Here is a 20,853-nt window from a genome sequence, read left to right as displayed (position 1 = left end):
TGCAATTCTGAATACTGGTTAGGGCACAAACACAGAAATAAGTCAGCCCTAAAACTGCTCCAACAGTCACCTAGAGGATTGCGGCTTTCCTTCCACAAGACCCTCCTTCCTTCGCTGCTCTATATGGCACCCTGTTTCAGCTTGTTATGGACAGCAGTCCCAACAAAACTCCTCTACAGGCCTGCGGCCAAGTCTGCACACAATGAATAGGGCTATGACATCTTTACACAGGAAAGACAGTCCTCAAAACATTCGGCCTCCCTTTTTACTCAAATCGTACCCAAAACAGAGATAATTATCACCTTAAATCGTACCCAGATTTGCCTTTAGGCTTGCAGCCTGCAACAAAGATACACCTCACCAAATAGCACAGAAAACCATCCAAAAAGAATTCCTCTGACTGCGGCTCTATTCAACAGGAGATCTGTACCCAAAATAAAGAGGTACGCTGTCCAGACAGACCTCCTATCCTCCATGCATGATGCCGCAGACCTGTGGCTCTTTCTCCCAGGAAAAACCGAACCCTAAACAGAGATGGGTCTCATCATAAACTCGATCCTTGCCACTTGCGTCCTGCCTCAGATGCTGTCCTATTTCAGAGGAGAGGATGAGCACTTGGATGATTCGAATGAGGGAGAAAGCACCTCTATATATACCAATCGGTGGGGGGTCAAGAAATGTGACTATTGGATTAGGTGAGCCGACATATAGAAGAGGCCGACCTTGATAATTTGTCCATAATCTAAATAAATTCATAACTTCATTTGTACATGTCGGAATCGGATGATCTTTAGATCAATCCTACACCTCTCGGAGAGAGGAACCCAAGAAAAATATCATCTGTCATAAATAAGATGACCCATGTGGAGTTTGGCCCTAGTTGCCAATTTTAACAACCTGCAAAAAAACAGCAAGGAAAAGTGGTGAAATATGCCCCAAAACACTTGGGAACACTCACAATTGTTAGTAGAAAATGCATATAAAATTCCAAGTGGAAATTCTAAAGAAAGAACAGGAGATTCCTAATATAAAACAACCAAGAAAAAACCAAATCTGATCAGCTTTTCTTGGCTGTTTTTGTTGCTGTTAGGACAACAGCAGGATTGGCCTTCAATATGCTAGATTTGACAATAAGATCTCATAAAAGTGAACCAAGACTTTTGAGGAATTTTTTTTTAGAGTTTATATGTAAGAAGAGGAGAGAAATGAGGTTTTTAAAGCATTTGGAGACTAGAGTTGGTGCTTGGTGTGAATAGAGCTTCTTTTGTGTTGATGAATGATGAACACTCTGACCAAGGAGAATCTAACCTTCAAACTTCATGCACCTGCAACTCCTTAAGATCTTGCCAAGAGATAGTTAAAATAGTTGAAACTTTGCATATAGAAATTGAATAAACATGACAGTCAAACTAGAAGCACATGTGAAATTCAACTCCAAAATACAAAACAATAAAAAAGACAAACAAACAATCAAGATTACCGGTCTTTTCCTATGAGCAGCAATGCCCTTCAAAGGTCTACAATAACAAATAATTTCAAAGCAAATGCAATATACAGAATGACACCTCAAATGAGGATTCGCGCTACCACACAATGATCAACACACCATGTAGCCTCCAAACTCTTTTTTATTCAAAAATAATAGAGCAACACAATAGCAACAAAGCTTCCCTAGGAGTTCCAATTCTTCCACACTACCTTGCACAAGAGGGTTGTTGAAATTGGGGTAGGTCAGAAGGTATTTCCATGTGGAGAATACCCACAAAAGTGAGCTTGTGGGCATGTTACCGCTCAAACTAGCAGGGGTCCTAGGAGGGAATCCTAAAGGGACAATTGCTAGGTCAAGGGAAACAACGGAGTAATAGCCCACTGTCACCTCAGTGAAAGCTCCCTATTCTTTATGGACTTTCACTGATGGGAGGAGACCTGGTATGATTAGGATCACAAAGATGAATAGATCAAAGATAGGATGAAGGGTGATCTTAGAAGCCTATTCACAAGAGGCTCAAGATTTTGGCTTGCTTGTCTTGGAAGACAAGATGGAAGGATCTCTAGGAAGGGCTTGGGGAGAATTTGAAGGGTTAGGTTTTGAGTATGTGTCTTATAAAGGAGATCCCTAAACTCTAGAATTCTTGTGGAAACTTGGTTCTAGGTGGTCTTTGAAGAATTAACTTTGATAGTGCATGGCACCACACGGGACCAAGTGGACCCGAGGTTAGGTCAAGGGGATAGGATTTAGCAACCAATGATATACTTAACCTAATTAGGGAGGGGAAAGGGATCAAGGAATGAATTTTCAATGAAAGGCAATGCAAGGATCCTAGGAGGCTTCTAGCCTAAGGGAAACCAAGGACAAGAATTGGTCTTCGAGATAAGGCTTGCGATATCTCAAGATCCCACTGTCGGAATCTCATTAAATTTGGAGGGGTTCTTGAGGACACACCAGCGCAATTGTGGACCAAAAATCGAAGTATTTGGATGGCTAGATTGTGAGATAATTGATGCCCTAGGTGACCTATGTAGGCTAGGCCTAGGAAAAGAGGGAAAAGTGAAAAAAATAAACTTTAAAGTGATCACCAGAGGAGGACCAGTGCTTTGTCCTTTGGGAGAGATGGAGTCATGGAAGATTTAGAGTTTGGATTGATTTCCACTTGTCAAGGAGGCCTAGAAGACAACTTCATTGGGCATTAGGGCTTAATGGAAGTAGATTTAAGGTCATTTTACTTTGTTCAACAATATTTGTTGACTTGTCAAGACAAGGATGTCTCTAGGAACATTCATTCATTCAAGCATGGTCCAATCATGATACAATACTATTTAGAGATTTAATTTCCACAATTTCGTTCCAAGAAAAGCAACAAATTAACCCTAGAATAGTGAAAATACCAATATCATAAATGCAGCAAAATAAAGAATCAAAGTAGAATTAACATGGCACTTACATGTAAGAAGAATATATCCAATCACTAAGATATACCAATCATAGAAGCTCCAAGACAAATAAGAATAACCAAACATCGAAATTCATCCATTCATCCAAAAAGTCTCATCCTCAAAAGATAGCGAAAATCTCACAAGAAGATATGATCCAATCCAAGTGATGATTATCAAATGAGCTCATCTCACTTGTATTTATACACAAATTAGGAGTTCGAATTAGCCTCCTTGGCCTACATAAGCCCCAAAACTAAAATAATGTTATAATAATGCAACTTTTGGTGACAAGCCCACCAAACTAGCTCACAAATGAAAAGTAAGCCTCTCAAGAGGTCAAATAATAATCTATGCATGTCGTACGGCCCTCTAAGAAGCCTAATGAGGTCCATGGGTGCCACAATGAAAAATAGGACTCTCAAAAGCAGTGGACAAGGGGTTGGCCCCTTGTAATAACCTGTGGTGCTCCAAATGACATGTGGAGACACACAAGTGTCCTCATGGGTCTCCAAACAAATCGAAGATTCTTGTAGATCGCCTGCAAGGGCTAGGATGATGGTGTAGGTGATGCTACATCATCGTGCAAGTCCTGGATCATTTGCCAAGTGCATGGTGTAGATATGGGGCCAGTTGGGCATGATGGATTAGGTGCATCCCCCTCGTCCAATAAGTGAACCACAAGCAGTGTTTTTAAAACTGACCTAACTAACCGGTTACCGGTCTAACTAGCTGGTCAGCAAGGCCATCGGTTGGAATCGACTGAAAAACCCGGTCAAGAAGGTAATGTGGCGAAGTTTTGGTCCTAAACCGACTGATTTGTAGTCAAACCGGCCGGTTCAGTCCTAAACCGGCCGGTTACCTGCCATGCCAGCCTCCACCATTTGTATTGCTGGTTTGTTTGTGGGGATCCTATCTCTGACATGATTGGAAGCTTGGAAATGAATTGTATGAGGATGACCAACATTCTCTCTCATCACTTGAACCATATATGCATGAGATTTCAGATCCAAGGAAGAAAAGTGTGATGAAGGCCTTGTTGTAGCACCCCATGTTTCTATTAAATAGTATGCATGTCATCATGTCTCAAATGAAGCACATTGTGATGATGAGATACACTTGCATGAAGGCAAGGGTTTGGTAAGTCATATTCCCTTCCAAGTTTCTGAATTTAGTAATGATTCTTTTGATGATTTGGAGAGGGTATATTTTGTAAAAGAACCCTGAAGATGAAAACCTTTTAGGTGTTATCATTCCCTCGTGTAATGAAGAGCATGGCGGCCAAGAGGATGAGGATTTTGACACTTTTTTGATTGTAAGGCATAGATGGCATTTGTATTACTGGTTTGTTTGTGGAGATCCTATCTCTGACATGGATATTGAGAGTTTAATAGAGAAATGTCTAATTGGCATACTCAATTACTCCAATTCCAGTTAGCGTCAAAGACCATCTGATGAAGCACAGAGAAAGCATTGTAGGGTCTATCTTTGATGATCTCAGAGAGCCAAACATGGTGGAGGCAGGTGAACCATTTTTCATTATTAATGAACAACCATATCTTTTCATCGTGGTGATTCAGTGCAAGATAAAGGGTCTTTTTATGGCAATAAATTGCAAACCAAACAAATTGTTTATTTGAGTCATTACTTATGTATTTTACTATTTTGTCGATGATATGTATTGCACTCGGTGCCATTTTGATATATTCACCTTTACATGGTATATAAATGAACAAACTTTGCATATTTTGTCTCTATTGGCTTGGAATCATGGTTTTAAATCTTAAAAATAGTTTTGTTTCATTAAAAATGAATTATTTAATGTATTTTTCTAAAACCAGCTCGTTTAAACCTAACCAGTCCCGGTTCGACTAGTTTCGGTCAGTAAATCGGTTCATTAGGTGGACTAGTCCGGTCACCGGCTCCGATTTTAAAAACATTGACCACGAGCAATCTCTGAATGTCTGTGGGGATCCATGGAGCGCAATCTGCTACTGTGGAGGCCCATGGATCTCAACACTCACCTTACATGTGCCAATGTAGCCCTCTAAAGGATTAGGACCCCGTATAGAGAGACCAAGCGCAAGATGGAAACCATCTGCAATCCTGCATAAGATCCAATGCGTCCCCTAGCCTTCTAATACAACACGTCATTAGAGAAATCGAGTAGATGAGCTTACCTAATCATGGACCATAGGTGGGGACTTAATAATGGCTTGTCCTTCCATAATGGGCTTTGGGTGTGCTAGTGTCTCCTAAACTCCAAAGGGGGTCAACCAATAATCCTATTAGGTGGTTTCTACTTTTTAAGGGGATAATATAGTCAAGGTACATCCTTCAAAAGGTGGTGGCATGTGATAAATAGGTGAATGAAGTAGGGGATGAGAGGGGGCAACCCTGGGCCACATGTTGAGGTACAAGGGTAGCTAATAAGAGGGAAGCCCACACTTGGGTTTATAATGTGTACGAGGGAGCAATCATGGTACATGAGGTGCCCCAACATTGATTTTTCCATCCTTCTTTATGTGCCTTTTACCTTTTTATGATTTTCTTTGATTAACTGCTTTGGGCTTAAGGGGTTAAAGCATGATGTATAAGATATAGCAGTGAATTTCCCTTTTTAAGGTGGGGTGGTTCATTGCCTACCAGGGGTTGGGACAATAATGGGTTCCTATATGATGAATAAGGCTCATAGAACCTGTAGGAACCAGGGTGATGGCCATGATGATGGGGTAGAGCTCATGTATTGGCTTTTTCCCACGTGCTAAATGTATTCGTCTTGACCATCTTTTGAATTTTGTGGTACATTTTCCTATTGAATGTGGCCATATATGCTTTTATCTTTCTTTTCGAGTGCATCAACCTCCGGGCTTCATTACAGGCTATGACCCAAGGTGTGGGCAAGGGGAAGGGGCCAGCTAACCCTATGTGGACCTAATGGAGGAATGTGGACCCAGGCGGGAGAAATGATGAATGGGGTGATAATGAATGAAAAGGGGGTAACATAAGCGGATAAGGGAGCGGGACCACGCAACCAAAATCGAGGTTTCCCATGAAATACCATCCCTAGAGCCAAATGGTCAATAAAAGAGATCCCATGGGATCAAAATCCAAGGTTAATACCTAAAAGGGGTCTAGGGGACAAAAGCATAGACCTAGCTCATCCTTTTCGCCGAATCGCCCCATTAATCCATCCCCGTAAGTGTCCATGACAAGCAAACTACAATACTCAATTTCTAAATGACAAGGCATACCTTTAGGTTCAGGGGCCCAACTCCAAACATACGATCATGGTAGATGGGCGAGGGACCACATGGCTGGCTCAGGTGGAGGAGAAATGGCACAATGAGCTAGCTGGTCGCTGCAAGGGGTTGCTGGCTGCCGACTGAGGACCATCTTGGAGAAAAAAAATTCTCCTAGGGATATTACCCACAAAATGGTGGGTAACAGGGCAAGGTACCCAAGTTTGGGAGGTTTGACCCAAAGGAGTGTGCTTAGAACCAAGAAAATGAATTTAATTTAATTGTGAGTCATATAGGCTTAGGTCGGCTAGTAAGGCCAAGAGACATGACCTTGGGGTTTCACACCCCTTGGACAAGTATATGTAGTAGCCAAAGGAAAGGCTTATGATCAAAAGTGAGAGGGACTTCATTTGCGGAGGAAGAGATCCCTGGAAGGAGCCGCAGGTAGCAAGCTAGAAGAGGCCAAGTTAAAGAACCGACAAGGAGATCTATTCTAGAATAGCCGAGTCAAGTGCCTGTCCAAGTGAGTAAGCCAAGGTTTGAACTTTGGTTAGGTCCGGGGCTGCAGGAAGAAGGCCGAGGGTCTTTTCAGGTTGAACAATATTGATCGCAGAGCTGTTTAGATAGGCCGAGGGCAGTGGCCCTAAACAAGCAACTGCGTATGACAAAAGGCCTAAATAGTGCTCAAAACAACTAATTGTGGGCCACACAAGGCCAAGAGGAGGCTGTGGCCTGGATAGAGATCAACAAGGAGGTCCTGGGCTGTAAGGAGGCTTATTGAGTAGTGTAGAGCTGGAACAACAAGACAAAGGGTTGAAGAAGGAGTCTTATGTGGATAGCAAGTAATCTGTGGGCTTAAGAGGTAAGCCGAAGACTTAAGAAGCTGATTGAGGAGTCTACCATGTGGGCAGCAAGGGAGACAATGGTCAAAAGGGGTTGACCATGTGATGCAAAGAAGTCTGTAGCAGACAAAGGACAGGTTCTACAACAAGGTTCAATAAGGCTTGTATGATGATTGAGGGCTAAAGGAACTGCCCAGGTAAGTCAAGCATGTGCTATTGTGTTCTTGTAAGCAAAATATTGTTGATTCTATTTTGTATTTGGGCAGATGAGGACTTGATGGACTAAGCATCATCCCTAGGGTTTCAGTCAAAGGACAGACTGTGTATTATAGCTTTGTATCGGGGTTTGTAAAGGGCCATGATCCCTGGTATGGAAGCACTACGGTTTTCTTATTAATGGACAAACAAGAAATGTGATTTGGGCCATATTTACTGTATACTGTTGTTGATTTGTTTGTTGTTGTATTTTGCTATGCAAAGTTGCTTTTGGTTGAACATCTATAGTGAGTTTATGTGCTTAGCTAAGTCACAGACAATATCTAGGGTGGAAGGGAATTTTAACAGGGAGCACTTTGGTTTATAAGAAATGAGGGAGGAGATCCCAAGAAGAAAACATGGATTGCAGGGTGGAGACACTCCCAAAGAAATTGACAATCACAAGGAGAGTGCGTATCTCCTAAGAGGGCATGCGTAGGTTCAAGTGAAGTGCGTGTCCATCTAGGGAGATGTCCAACAAATGACCATAAAAGTGGGTTAATGGGACTATTGAGTACAATGATATCAATACACAACATTACTAAAAAGTCTCTTGTATAAAGAGCATGAAGTAAAGTAGAAACATGAAGTGTATTTGTGAAAATCCTCGGATCCATGTGTGGGCAACCACAATGGGAGGGAGACGTGCAGAGGGAAATGACTGAGGGACTGTGACATGGTCTACTAGATCTATATTCTTAACATCCAAGGCCAAATGAAGAAAACTCAAGATAGAATGGTGCGCCGAAGAAGAGCTAGGGGAATATCGGGACCCTCTACTATGCTGCTGTCTGTTCGCTATATCTTGCTGCTGATGTCTAGGTGATTTGATTTGCCTGCTGGTAAGGGATCAGGTCTGGTGATGTCTCTGAGGTCTCTTGGGAAGGAGGGGGGGGGGAAGGATGGTCACTTTGGTCCGCACTAATATGGAATTAGAAGAAATGTTGTTTTCAGCCTATCTCTTAGTGCCCCTAGTCGATAGGGGCACCATAAAGGAGGAGGTAATCTGGTAAACAAAATCTGGCCTAGGAGGAGGTAATCTGCTAAATAGAATCTGGCCTAGGAGGAGGCTGGAGAGTGGGTACAAAGGCTAAGCGCTTCCTGCATGTGAAGGGATAGACTTCCCTGGTCTTAGTACTGGAAGAAACTAGAAAGGGTTTGGATCTTGTTGTTTATGAAATTTTGTAGTCTCCCACAAATCTCATAATAAATGGGGCAACAAAGGATGAAGTGCTCCTCCGATTCAATCTCTCAGAGATGACATAGCTGGCGGATGATGTCTAAACAGTTTCCAGCTGGCCATATGATTGTCCACATATTGGCACTCTCCAAACTTGTACTTGCGTTAAATAGTGAAACTACTGGGGCTTTCAATCTTGTGTTCGCTTTGAGTCATTTTCATAGTTGTCAATTATGTTTATAGTGGGAAGCTTGTTCAATTGGGTTCCACTTTAAAAGTTGTGCTATTTGATTTACTCTGTTGGACACCTAATCCTCTAAGGGTTGGTGTGGAAGCTGAACAACGAAAAGGAGTCCAAGGAGCACTTGGAATATGAAACCAAAGGTCACTCCTATGTTTTATAAATATGTATCATTATGAATAAGGAAAACAATCTCATGCTTATCTTTCCTATTTTGTCTCTGCCATGTGTGTTTAACAAGGTATCAGAGCAGACGATATCCTGCCCTGTTCATATTTGAGCCACTAATTTTTGTGGTCTTTCTCTGTGTGTCTGTCAGACCTGAGCATTGTCTAAAATATTCCAGAATCTATCTGCACCGGTCAGAGCACAGATCCCAATTTCGCTCTTTGCTCCTATAACTCCAGCTATTTTCTTGCCATTATACGCTGTCCCTATGTGTTATATCCATCTGTGCATTGAATGTCGTAGTCTGTGCATTAGCTACGTTATGCACTAATTTTCTGCATGGCCTAGTAGTTTTTGATATGAATTGGCGTTGATATATCTCCTGGGGTGTTGGCCGTTTTATTTCAATTAATGAATCCTTGCGTGCTCTCCCTTTGAACGTTGGTCTGAATTTGCTTCTCAAATTATTCCTTCTGTGTATCCCATTTTTGTCCGAGGGAATTAATTATCTGTCACCGCACTTCTGAGATATGTTCCCGGGTTTAATTTATCTATCGCTGCTGCTCTTCTAATACATTTTCCTGCACTGAACCTGTGTAGAATGATTTGGTTTTTTCTTGTGAAATTGGTCGAGGGTTTTTGCCTGACAGTGAACGCTGCCCCACATTAAACACTGTCTTAGAACTTGGCTTTGGAAATGATATGATGGATGGCACGTGTGCTCCTGTGAATTGTGGAAGCCGTGTGATTAAAGAGACCGTAGCATAAGCACATGAAGTGTTATATTTTTTGTATGATAGTTATGACGGGTGTTGCGATACATATGGTGTAGTGATTGTGGAACAATTTGCATTATATACACAACGATTGAACAATTGAACTGGTATGTATGCTCCACTGTATTGACTGATTGATGTGCATGAATGTTTGCTTCAGGCGATGGAGAAAGTTGGTCGGATGGTGCGTCTGCCTGAGATGTTCCAGTAATCATGTTCTTGATAAAATCACGATGGCCAGGGGCATCAATCACAGTGCAGTAGTATTTAGTTGCCTCAAACTTCCATAGTGCAATATCAATTGTGATACCACGTTGGCATTCAGTCACACACCTATCAATTCCCATGATTAACTAAATTTGCCTCCAAAGCGTTCAATCACACGCGATATGGGTTTTCTCCTTTCCCATGATGAACTAAATTCTCTTACAAAAATGGCTGCCTGAGTCTGGAGAATCAGAAGCACTGCAGAACAGCTTCGTAGCGGCGTGGAGAGCAGAGAGACTCGCACAAGATGAAGAGGACAAAAGATTGATATCAAAGCCATTGTTGGTGGAACACCTAGCCTTGCGTGAAACCAAGTTATTGGATTGCTCAAGATCCTTTGGCATCTTTATCTATTAACTGATTTGGGTATCACCTCATAATCGCTCTCGGACACCGAAAGGAAGTGCTCCTACAGGGCTAAGTTGTTCAGTTGAGAACATGGGAACCTCTTCGTTCAACAAAGCCAGCCATTCTTTGTCTGGTCACCAGTAAAGTAATTTGAAGGATCTGGTCACGTGTAAAACAAGCTATCCTCCCACTGCCATTGGTTCCTTTGTTTGTAACAGAGGACACTGCACATCAATGCCAACGCTTCCCATTCCACGAAGAAGAGAAACAACGAATATTATTTGGGTGTCCCTGTAAAGTCATTTGGGTCGTGCCACGTTTATAATATACATTGAACATCCTAATCTCTATCAATGGACTCGAGAAGTAAATAAGCGTGTTTTTGAGGTATCTGGGTGTGGTGTTTTCATGGAGTTTGGAGGTTTCAATATGTGGGGTGTCAAAAGGCGCCCTCCATCTACTTGCCCAAATTGTCCTCAATCCAAATTGACCAAGGACGATGCTCTCTCTATTTATGCTTGATTTTTCTGTTGAAGTTGTGAACAGTGTTGTGTGTATGGATTCAGTACGAGAAATATATCAGCTGAAAATGTCATGTAGTTTTGCCACACTGAGGAATAAACTATTGCGGTATTGCCAACAATAGGCAGAGAAACACAACCTCAAGAGGGAATTCAACGCACAAGGGTTCTGCAAACACAGAATGGCCACCTGTAGCTTAACAATGATTGCTGCCACAACTGATTATTCCTAAACAGAGCTTGAAAGATTCCAGCAAGGTCGCTCTATTCATATGTTTGATGGCAAAGCATCTGACTTCATCTGTAATGAGTTCAACTCTTGAATGCATTACACCCTTGCCATTCCATTAGTCATATGGAGCAAGTCAATGCCATGAGAAGTTGAAAAGGTACGAGAAAATGTTTATTTTATAATATTCAACTACTTGAATGCCACAATATGCCCTGAGGAGAAAGTAGGGCTGTAACGATTTTGCACAAGATTTTTATCCTCACCATGATGCTGGACCGAGGTCTATGTAACCAGATTTGATACTGACCTATTTCTTGTTTCGAGTCTCATCGTTTGAGAATGCACAATATACTTTTCCTTGTATATGAATGAAACCAACCATCGTTGTGTGTGGATTTGAAGAATAATTGTAGAGTTAAAATCTTGCTTTTGGTTCATTCCTCAAGGAAGAATATCACTTGATTGTTGTAGTTTTCTGGGAGAACAAATTTTGAGAATACCTTGCAGTAACATTGGTTCATAGTTGTGAACACATTTTAAAGTGTAAGTTTGACATTGGAGAAAATGGCGAGAATCAATGAAGTATTAGAGTTCCTCAAAACTCTGATATTGTCTACTACTCATGATACATTAAAAGTCAGCAAAGTTTCTCTCACAAACATTCAGGTTTGTCTACAAAATGCACAAGAGAAAATTGACTTTTTTGTAGTTTGAATCTCAGCTACAACAAGCAGAATTACAACAATGGAGTCGTCATTCTGAACCTGTTTCTGTTCAGAACATTGAGATAGTAACCTATCAGCAGCAAGTCAATAATGTTAGAGTTCATTCAGATTTAGTACCCAATGAAGCAACAGTTGTACATGCAGATGTAGAAATTCAGTCTGCACTTCCCAAGTCGGTCATCAGACCTTGGGAAGAGCTTGTCCACAACAAGCACATAACTGGTCTTGGATATGGCAAGGACGTGTCCTTTCATATTCCATATTACTCAAAGCCCATCCAGTTTCAGAGTGGTGGATTTCTTCATGACAGTTCACTTCTAGTTGTTCTAGATTTTGCTCCCCTTCCACAACAACAACAACAAATTGTGAAATGCCAACACTGTGACCGAGTTGGTCATCTGAAAGATCACTGTTTTGATCTTCATCCATGTAAGCACTGTCATAAAACCAGTCATTCTTCAAACAGATGCTTCAGAAACCAGCCTACTGCAAGAACAAAGATTCATCTTGGATGGATCGCTTCTTGGCAATGGGCATCAACAGCCAAGAAGATATTCTAGTCACATGTCAAAACTTGTTCTAGAGTATTGAACAGTCTTGCAGTTGAGTTTTCTCCATCATCTCACCTTGTATCTGACAGGGGGAAAATGATGGTCATTTACAAGCTTCAAAGCCACATCAAGCGAGCTTGAGCCACAACTTGCCATACCAGATTCAGAGTTATAGCCAGAGACAAAGATGCCCCTGAGCATACCTTTAGTCGGTGCTACCTCTTCAAAGAATTGAGGACACTTCCTCTAGCAGAAGATTTCAGCTTCTTGCTAGTTTCGGAAGAGTTCCAGGAATTGCATTAAGCATTCCAAAGTTGTTGGTCATCCTTAAACCATCACAGGTTGGGACCTCCCTTTTTAGGTTGAGGTTCTCCCTTTTATACGGGGTGAGACCTCCCTTTCATGGTTGAAGGTTTCCCTCTTCAAAACATCAGGAGCACTTCCTCTAGCAGAAGACCTGAGTTTCATGCCAGACTTGGAAGAGTTTCAGGAATTGCACTAAGCATTCCAGTGTTGGTGGTCATCCTTAAACCACCGCCCTTTATACCAACATTTCGGAGAGCACATTCAGCCTAGTGCTGCCATGCATTTTTTGCACATTTTGTATTACAGCTCTCTTCTTGGACTCATACATAACCCTTCGGATTAAGGGGGGGAATGTTGGACACCTAATCCTCTAAGGGTTGGTGTGGAAGCTGAACAGCCAAAAGGAGTCCAAGGGACCACTTGGAATATGAAACCAAGGGTCACTTCTATGTATTATAAATATGTATCATTGTGAATAAGAAAAACAATCTCATGCTTATCTTTCCTATTTTGTCTCTGCCATGTGTGTTTAACATACTCTAATCTAAAGTTAAATCAGCATAGACAGAATCAAAGTTTTATTGGAGAAATCAGAAAAATTGGTGACTTTCCGTCTTCGTGATTAACATTTTTTATTTTCCTATTTTTTAAAAAATTGTGATTTTTTCCTCAAAATTGCAAACTTTTATAAAATTCTGCTGTCTGAAAAGATATATTTATAATATTTTTTCTAAGAAAAAAATCAGTAACTTTATTTATGATAAACAAAATTTCATTGTTATATGCTTCAGGGCATTCAAAAAAGTGTTCTGTAGCTTGATTGAGCATAACAACTCTGCATACATGTCTTACATATTGAAGCTAAATAAAAAAGAAAACTGATACTTGACTTAAAAAGAACATAGGTTACATCTTTCAATAGCAGGATCTCAAATGTCCGCTATCACAAAATCGTGAGCTGTATTCAAAAAAAAATTATGACTGTTCATTGCTTTAAAAGGCAAAAAATACATATTTTGCAAAGAAGATAAATTTTACAAAAATACATATTTTGTTTGGTTTGGACTCTGGAGTATAGGTTCCTTGGACTGCTGGGTCTCGTGGACATCATTAGAATTCATTCAATTCAATCAGGAACCTGTCTACTATAGTAATTTTATGACCATGGTGCATGAGAAAAATCATTTGTATGCCCATCCTGAAAGATAGAGATGCTTCAAGTACCTTGTTCCAGCTCCAGTGCCACTTTTGGAAGGCCATCAGTTATTTATGTTTAAATTTAAATGCAAAAATGAACTATTTTGTATTTTTTAATGCTTGCTGGTTATCTGTTGATTAATCACCTTTTTTTCTGCTCTTTCACTATTTCTTTCTTGATCTCCACCATTTTTTACTCTTCCAAATTTTTCAACGTTGATTTAAGTATTAAAATCCGCTGGGAACATAGAAGGGAAACTTGTTTTTTCATAGTATGATTATGTGAAGAACGTTCATTGTTTCATTTTTCCATGTACAAAGGTTGATTCAAGATTGTGTATGAAATCTTTACAAAATCACTTTGATTTGTTCTTATATTTCACCGAAAGTTAAACTCATGGCTGAAGACTTTGGAATCCTTATGCTAAATAAACAGTGTCAAATTCATGATTGCTGTAGAAATCATGGGTTTATGTTCTTGAAAGGCTGGAAAAATGCAAGGGCAAAAAGTAGAATGCTGATTCTTATGATTTGTTCTATTTCATGCATTTAAAATTGGACAAATTCTTTTTTCTTGTTTTGGTTGTACTGTGTAGCTCAAATTATCAATTATTGTTATATATTAATTATCTTAAGCTATGCAGGTAAATATGATCTGGGGTGAAATTGGTTCTAAGTTCACAGAGCTACTAAAAGCGAGAAAACCAGGAGTAGTTGCTTCTCTCATAGGTGCTTGTCGCCGTTTTCAGACGCATCAACGAGAGGTGTGTCTTTTATTCTTTCATTTGAAGATAAACCTTTTTAGTGTATGCTGTAGCTTGTTATCCATGCATGTATTATCACAGATGAAAAGACATCGAGTGGATGCATCAATGTACACTTTTTGCCTTGCCAATGCTTTTGTGGTGCACACTTATGAGACCTTTAGTAGCTTCTAGTGAGACCTTTAGTAGCTTGTCATGTTGTACTTTTCATTTGTCTAAAAATGCATTAATAATCTCCATGGGTTTTGGCCTACTTTGTTTAAAAATCATATTTACATCTCTAAAAAAGGAGCCTACATTCATCATCAAACCATTTATTCGTAGGGAATCTTCTTGGGGCATGACAGGAATGTTGTTGCTTTGTGGTTTGTTTGGTGGAGTAAAATCTTGGGAGAATTTTTAGGGAGTTTAAAGGAAAGAAGAAATTAGGAGCTGCGCTACTGCTCTTCATATTCGTTTTCCTGAGTGTGGTCAAATTTTTTTTTTTTTTGATGTCATTGCAGAGGGGGTAAGAATCAATCAAAGAGGCCATATGATAAAGGAGAATGAAGATTCGGTAGGAGTGCTTGACCTTAGGGAGTTATATTTCATACATTGGAAGTGAAGCACATTGGTTAATAAAATTGGAATGGATATGGATATTGAACTTCCTTATTCCAGTAGTTGTTTAAAACTTTAAAGCATTGATTCTAAGATTGTGAGATATCATTAAGAGAATTACTTGTCCTTTGAGGTAGTAATAACATACATCTTTTGCTTGTTCCTCCACCTCCACATCTACCTCTGGTGAAAAACAGTGCTCCCCCTCTTTTATCCTTTTCCTTTTGCATAACGATGTGCTCATCTCTGGGTCAACGTTACATCCAGAGTTCAGATAATGAAATTTCCTAAGAGTCTATGAATCACCTCTGCTTTCTTCTACAGAGAAACCTTATATTCTTCACAATTTCATGTATAGATAACTAACACAATCATCTAAATGATTATCCAGTCCAAGCCTTTGAGTGCCATTGTTCAAAAATTACGAAATTCACAGCAGCTCTTTTAGTTTGATAGATCCATGGCCTAAGCACAACAAAGTAAACAGAAGATGAGTAAAATTTATTTGGAACTGTTACCCCTCATTTCAGCAGGGGTACCTATTGCGATATTATCAGTTTGGCCATACAAGATCAAAGAATGCTAGTCTAAAGCCTTGGAGGCCATGTGATGACTATGCATCATGGTGTCTGAGGCTTATTATGGTTAGCCATGCCCAGTCCTTTTAGTCCCCACTCGTAAGTCCTTTTCGTACTGGATAGAAATGGAGGCCTTAGGATGGACCTAATTGGACACACAGTTTAGGGAAGCCATTGTTTTTGTCGGGGTGGTCACACTATGTAGGTCCAGTCCAGCCCATGTCTTGAGCACACCTATGTCTTTCCACATGGTCATGTGTCATATAGTATGTATGCATTTCTTTGGCCTTGGTGCAATATTCATTTCACAGTTTTTAACATGGCAGTCTCACAGTTCATAACATTTCACATTTGTTGAGGCAGTTCATGGATCCTGATGCATAGGGTCTTGGGTCGAAAAATCAACAAAGGCTCAAAATGTGTACTTGACATGCCATGTACAAAATTTGGCAAAAGGTGAAGGCATCAAGCAAATATTCTAGTTTAAAGGTGGCCATACTTTCTCTTTTGGAACGTGTGGGAAAAGGTGGCAAATCAAGGTCGATACTTGACATGTGGGGACAAATGATATGTCAAAAATTATGTAAATTTTTATTTGAACAAAACCCATGTGTGAGATTCCTCAAATCAGTGAGGGTTTTGGAGATCTAGGAAATTACTCATTGATGCAGGGTGACATCTCGTGCAAGCCACACATGTGAGTCAAATCTAGTTGGTGGAAGGTCAAATCTAGCCGTTGTGTTGAAGTTTGTAGCTTGGGCAGGTACTTCTACATAGGCCTTGTGTATATGTGTGCAGAAGTCGGCCACATCACCTTAGAGAACTTGCCCTATGTTGAGCAAGTTGCTGATGTAACTTAGCTTAAGTTTAGCGTAGGAAAAACACAGATTAATATGTTGGCTTATTGAGCTAAAATACAACTTAGGAAAAGTAAATTGTTTACTTTAGTGAATAAGTTTTAATCTTAGCCATTGATCTCAACTGAGGTGAGATCTAATCGTGGCTGTCAATCACTTTGAGATTAGGTTTAAGGTTAGGATTAACGTTTTGGCTCAATGTAAAGTTATAACAACAAGGCTAATGTGAGGAGAAGAAACATAATGATAATAGCAACACAAGGTTGAGAGCATCATCTCAGTGAGCGTGAGCTAGGTCTGAGAGAGTGCAGAGGAGTTGGAGATCCAGATTTGCAAGAGAGAGTAGATCTGCTAGATTAGATTCGACATACTATAATCTGTAATTTCTCAGTTGGGCCATTATTGTAGAATGAGAGCCCAAGTAAGTTACAAATTTTTATTAATGAAGAATTGATTTGTTGAGTAGTAATTTTTTTGTGATTATGTGATTCATATAGTAATTTGCTTTCACTGAATATTATTTGTTAAGAACTTAGCCGTGTATTTGTTCAATGATTTATTGCTTTGAATTAAATACTAGGTGTTGAGTTCGTGTAAAATATAACATGGTATCAGTATCCAAACTCTAAATGAATCTTGCAATTGTCAGTGTCGGGTTCATATCGGATAGCCAAAGCTAGGTTTCAGCTACATTTGTACGAAATTGATTTTTTTTTATTTTTTATTTTTTTTTTTTAATTTTTTTTTTCAAATTTTAAATTGGATGAACAATTGAGAGATTTTTTTGAGGGCCCAAATATTTTTAGTGGGCAAAGAAATAAAAAAAAGAACGTGGGAGGCCGACTAGGTGATCGACAGGCTTGACCTAGTTGCCACAGTCTACAGGGGCGGCAGAAGTTGCCATTGTAGGAGCGCAGGTCTGTCAGTGGGCTCACAACAAAGCTGTGTAGGGTGGACATGAGTGTAGTCCTGATAGGCCGAAAAATGGGGATTAGTGCACTCAGTCACCGGACCAACTGGGCAGTCGACACAATAGGTTGAGGACGGTAGCAAAATGTAGAACAGAGAGTGTGCAGGAAATGAGCGGGCATTGGGTGTGGGGTTGAAACTTGAAGCAGGGTTTGTAGCTGCTAGGACAACCAACCGCTAGTAGCAAGGGAGTTGGCGGGAGTAGAAGGCAATAGATGGGGTCAAACAATGTTAGTAGACCACTGTCACCAGCTAGAGTAAGAAGATGCCAAGGAACACAATAGTTGCTAGAGCCACTCAACCGCTGCAAAGGAGAAGCTTCTCGCATAGACAACCACAAGAGTCATATTCTAGCCGCCAATGGCTGATAGTCAAAGCAGCTCGACAACCAGTGGTTGAGGGTTGCTAGAGTAGAGGAGGAGCGAGATGTTCCTTCGAGCTCTACTAGGAGGAGGTCGAGATGGGCTAAGCAGACCTTGAGGGATGTGGAGGCTCCCAACAGGACCTTTAGGGAGAGTAGACCACCAGCTATATTTCCTAGTTATATGTCCTTGATGAGTAGTATCATTGAGTCCGAACCTTCTACCTTTGAGGAGGCAGTAGAATATTAGGTTTGGATGGATGCCATGGTGGAAGATTATAGTTCCATCATTAGGAATGATGCGTGGGAGATAGTTTTGAGGCCTGAAGGGAAATCGATGGTCGCTTCTCGATGGATTTACAAGATCAAGCATGACATAGAAGCCAATATTAAGAAGTACAAAGTGAGGTTCGTGGCGAGATGGTTATCCCACAAGGAGGGAGTGGATTATGTGGAGACATTTGCACCTGTCGCCGGATATGCATCTATCAGGGCAGTTATATCTATTGCCTCAGAGATGGGGTGGAGGATTCATCAAATTGATGTGAACACTACCTTCCTCAATGGGGTGATTGAGGAAGAGGTGTATATTGAGCAACCTTAGGGATTTGAGGTGCAAGGGAGGGAGTCCCATGTATGCAAACTAAAGGCCTTATACGGACTTAATTAGACACGTCGCGCATGGTACTCTAGTTTTGATGGGTACCTACTTTGATTGGGCTTCACCAAGAGTGAGTAGAGTCCAACTTGTACTATGTACTTGTTGATGGTGAACTACTTATCTTGTTTAGTAGATGTTGACGATCTCTTCTTGATAGGATTGAAGAAGTTCATATGGATGTGCAAGGAGGGCCTTGCTTCATACTTCGAGACAAAGGATATTGGATTAATGCACTACATTTTGGGATTGGAGGAGTGGCAACATTGAGGAAAATTTTTGCTAGGGTAGGGCAAGTATGCAGTTGAAATCCTGGAGTGATTTCCGGATTGAGGATTGAGGGATGATGTCTACACCCATGATTACCAACTTGAGGAAGCTTAATGCATTTGAGAGTGAGTTAGTGGATCCCACATTGTACAAGCAGTTGCTCCGGTGGTTGATGTATTTGGTTAATACTAGGACATATATATGCGTTGAAGTGAATACACTCAACTAGTTTATGGTGGCGTCAAGAAGGGTTCATTGGGTGGCAGCGAAGCATGTGTTAAGAACTTGAGATATCCTTGTGGTGCAATGGACTATGGACTGAGATATGTCAGATTTGGTGGAGTGTAGTTGCAGGGCTATACAGATTTGGATCAATGTTTTAAAACTCGGACTCGGACTTGGAATCCGCCGAGGGTCAACTCCTACTTGGTATTGACTCGGACTAATTGATTCCAATGACTCGGTCTTTGTAAAAAGTACATTAGATATTTTTAATGAAAAAACATATTTTTAAAGATTTTCATTCATGTTTCCAAACTCAAATCATTAGAGTAATAGAGAGAAGACAACATATGATCAAAGTATGCTCATGAATATATCTATTATATCAAAATGGCATCCAGTGCACTATCCAGTACATGTAATATATGGAGATCAAAACAAAAACACAGAACCAAGGAGGCTCTAAATGGCCTCTACAACGAAACAATACAACTTTAGGACTACAAGTCACTAATACAGAATACTATCTAGTGATCACCACTGCTAGACAAGGCAACATCATCTAGCTCAGACTCTGAATCGTAGTCAGGCGGGGAAACCCATGGCTCCTGCTCTTCATCAAGATCTCCAACTGCAACTGTAGAAGTAGTAGCACTAGCACTAGTTGCACGCTGAGATAGACGAGCTATGCGCCTGCGTCGCGACTGAGTAGAGGAAGTGCCTGCAGCTGGAGGACTTGGGGTTGGTACTAGTGGATCTGCATCTAACTGAATAGTCCCTAATGCATCCAACTCCATATTAACATCAAGATCAATATCCTCATCAGGGTCAAACTCTGTTGGTTGAGTCTCCACTAACCAACCTGAGGTTGGATCAATATCTTCCAACACAATGGGATCTATATCAGGTCTTTTGTTCAACAATTGGTTGTGTCTTAGCCAAAGGTTGTATTGGACGAAGACTAAATCATTTAATCGTATTTGTTCTAAACAATTTCTCTTCTTCGTGTGAATCCTCTCAAAGATAGACCAATTGCGCTTAGACCCAGAAGCACTGCAAGTTTGACTCAAAATTCGGATTGCAAACTTCTGCAATTGAGGACACTATCTACCAAATTCTTTCCACCAGTGTGCTACAAGAAACATAGTTGCGTTATGAGTTAGTTCAACAAATTATATCCAACTTTCAAATTATAAACATTTAACAAAATAAGAATTTGAAAAGTGAAATTGTTTACCTGGCTCATTTGCTTCCCTTGCAATCCTTGCTAGGTTTTTGCCTAGGGTACCTGTGGCTCTACTGAAACAAGTGATCTATCGGTGTATCTCCAACTACTCACTCTCATCAGGGACCATGCGCATAAGGCACTCATATGATCCATCTTTCACTTTCGCAGTCAAATCTTCTCCTAGCTGAGCTTTATAATGATACCTTGGTTTCAGGAAATACCCAACTGCATGTATAGGGCGATGGAGTTGATTGTTCCATCTTTGATCAATGATCTCCCAAATAGGCCCATACTTAGCCACTCTATCCTTGTATGTTGCCTTTACTTGCTCCTTTGCCTGATCCATAGCCTCATAAATGAAACCCATAGCCAATCTTTCCCCTTCCCCCAACTGCAACACCTTAACTAGTGACCCAACAATTTTCACAATCTCTGTTGCCTTTTTCCAAAATGTGTCATCATAAAGATTATTTCTTACGTCTTTGCCATCTTTTTTGCGGGCCCATTGACATCCATTCCATTCATCACTGGAAGACATCTTCTACAAGTTGTTATGTTGGAAAA

The 20,853-nt window shown here is 40.5% G+C and overlaps 1 protein-coding gene across 1 annotated transcript in view; it reads left to right on the top strand.

Moving 5' to 3' along the window:
- Positions 1-20,853, top strand: part of LOC149154508 (pumilio homolog 23-like) — a 261,613-nt gene that overhangs the window by 110,167 nt on the left and 130,593 nt on the right. Inside the window, exon 6 of the mRNA XM_089439529.1 lies at positions 14,427-14,546. Within this exon, the coding sequence (XP_089295655.1) occupies positions 14,427-14,546 (120 nt within the window). The remainder of the gene's footprint in view (positions 1-14,426; positions 14,547-20,853) is intronic.

The sequence above is a fragment of the Pinus tabuliformis genome, chromosome 9 (genome assembly GCF_031772625.1).
Source record: "Pinus tabuliformis cultivar Carrire ecotype Pingquan chromosome 9, CPIR1, whole genome shotgun sequence".
In the NCBI taxonomy this organism is placed as follows: domain Eukaryota; kingdom Viridiplantae; phylum Streptophyta; class Pinopsida; order Pinales; family Pinaceae; genus Pinus; species Pinus tabuliformis.
This window is presented reverse-complemented; position numbering and strand designations above follow the sequence as displayed.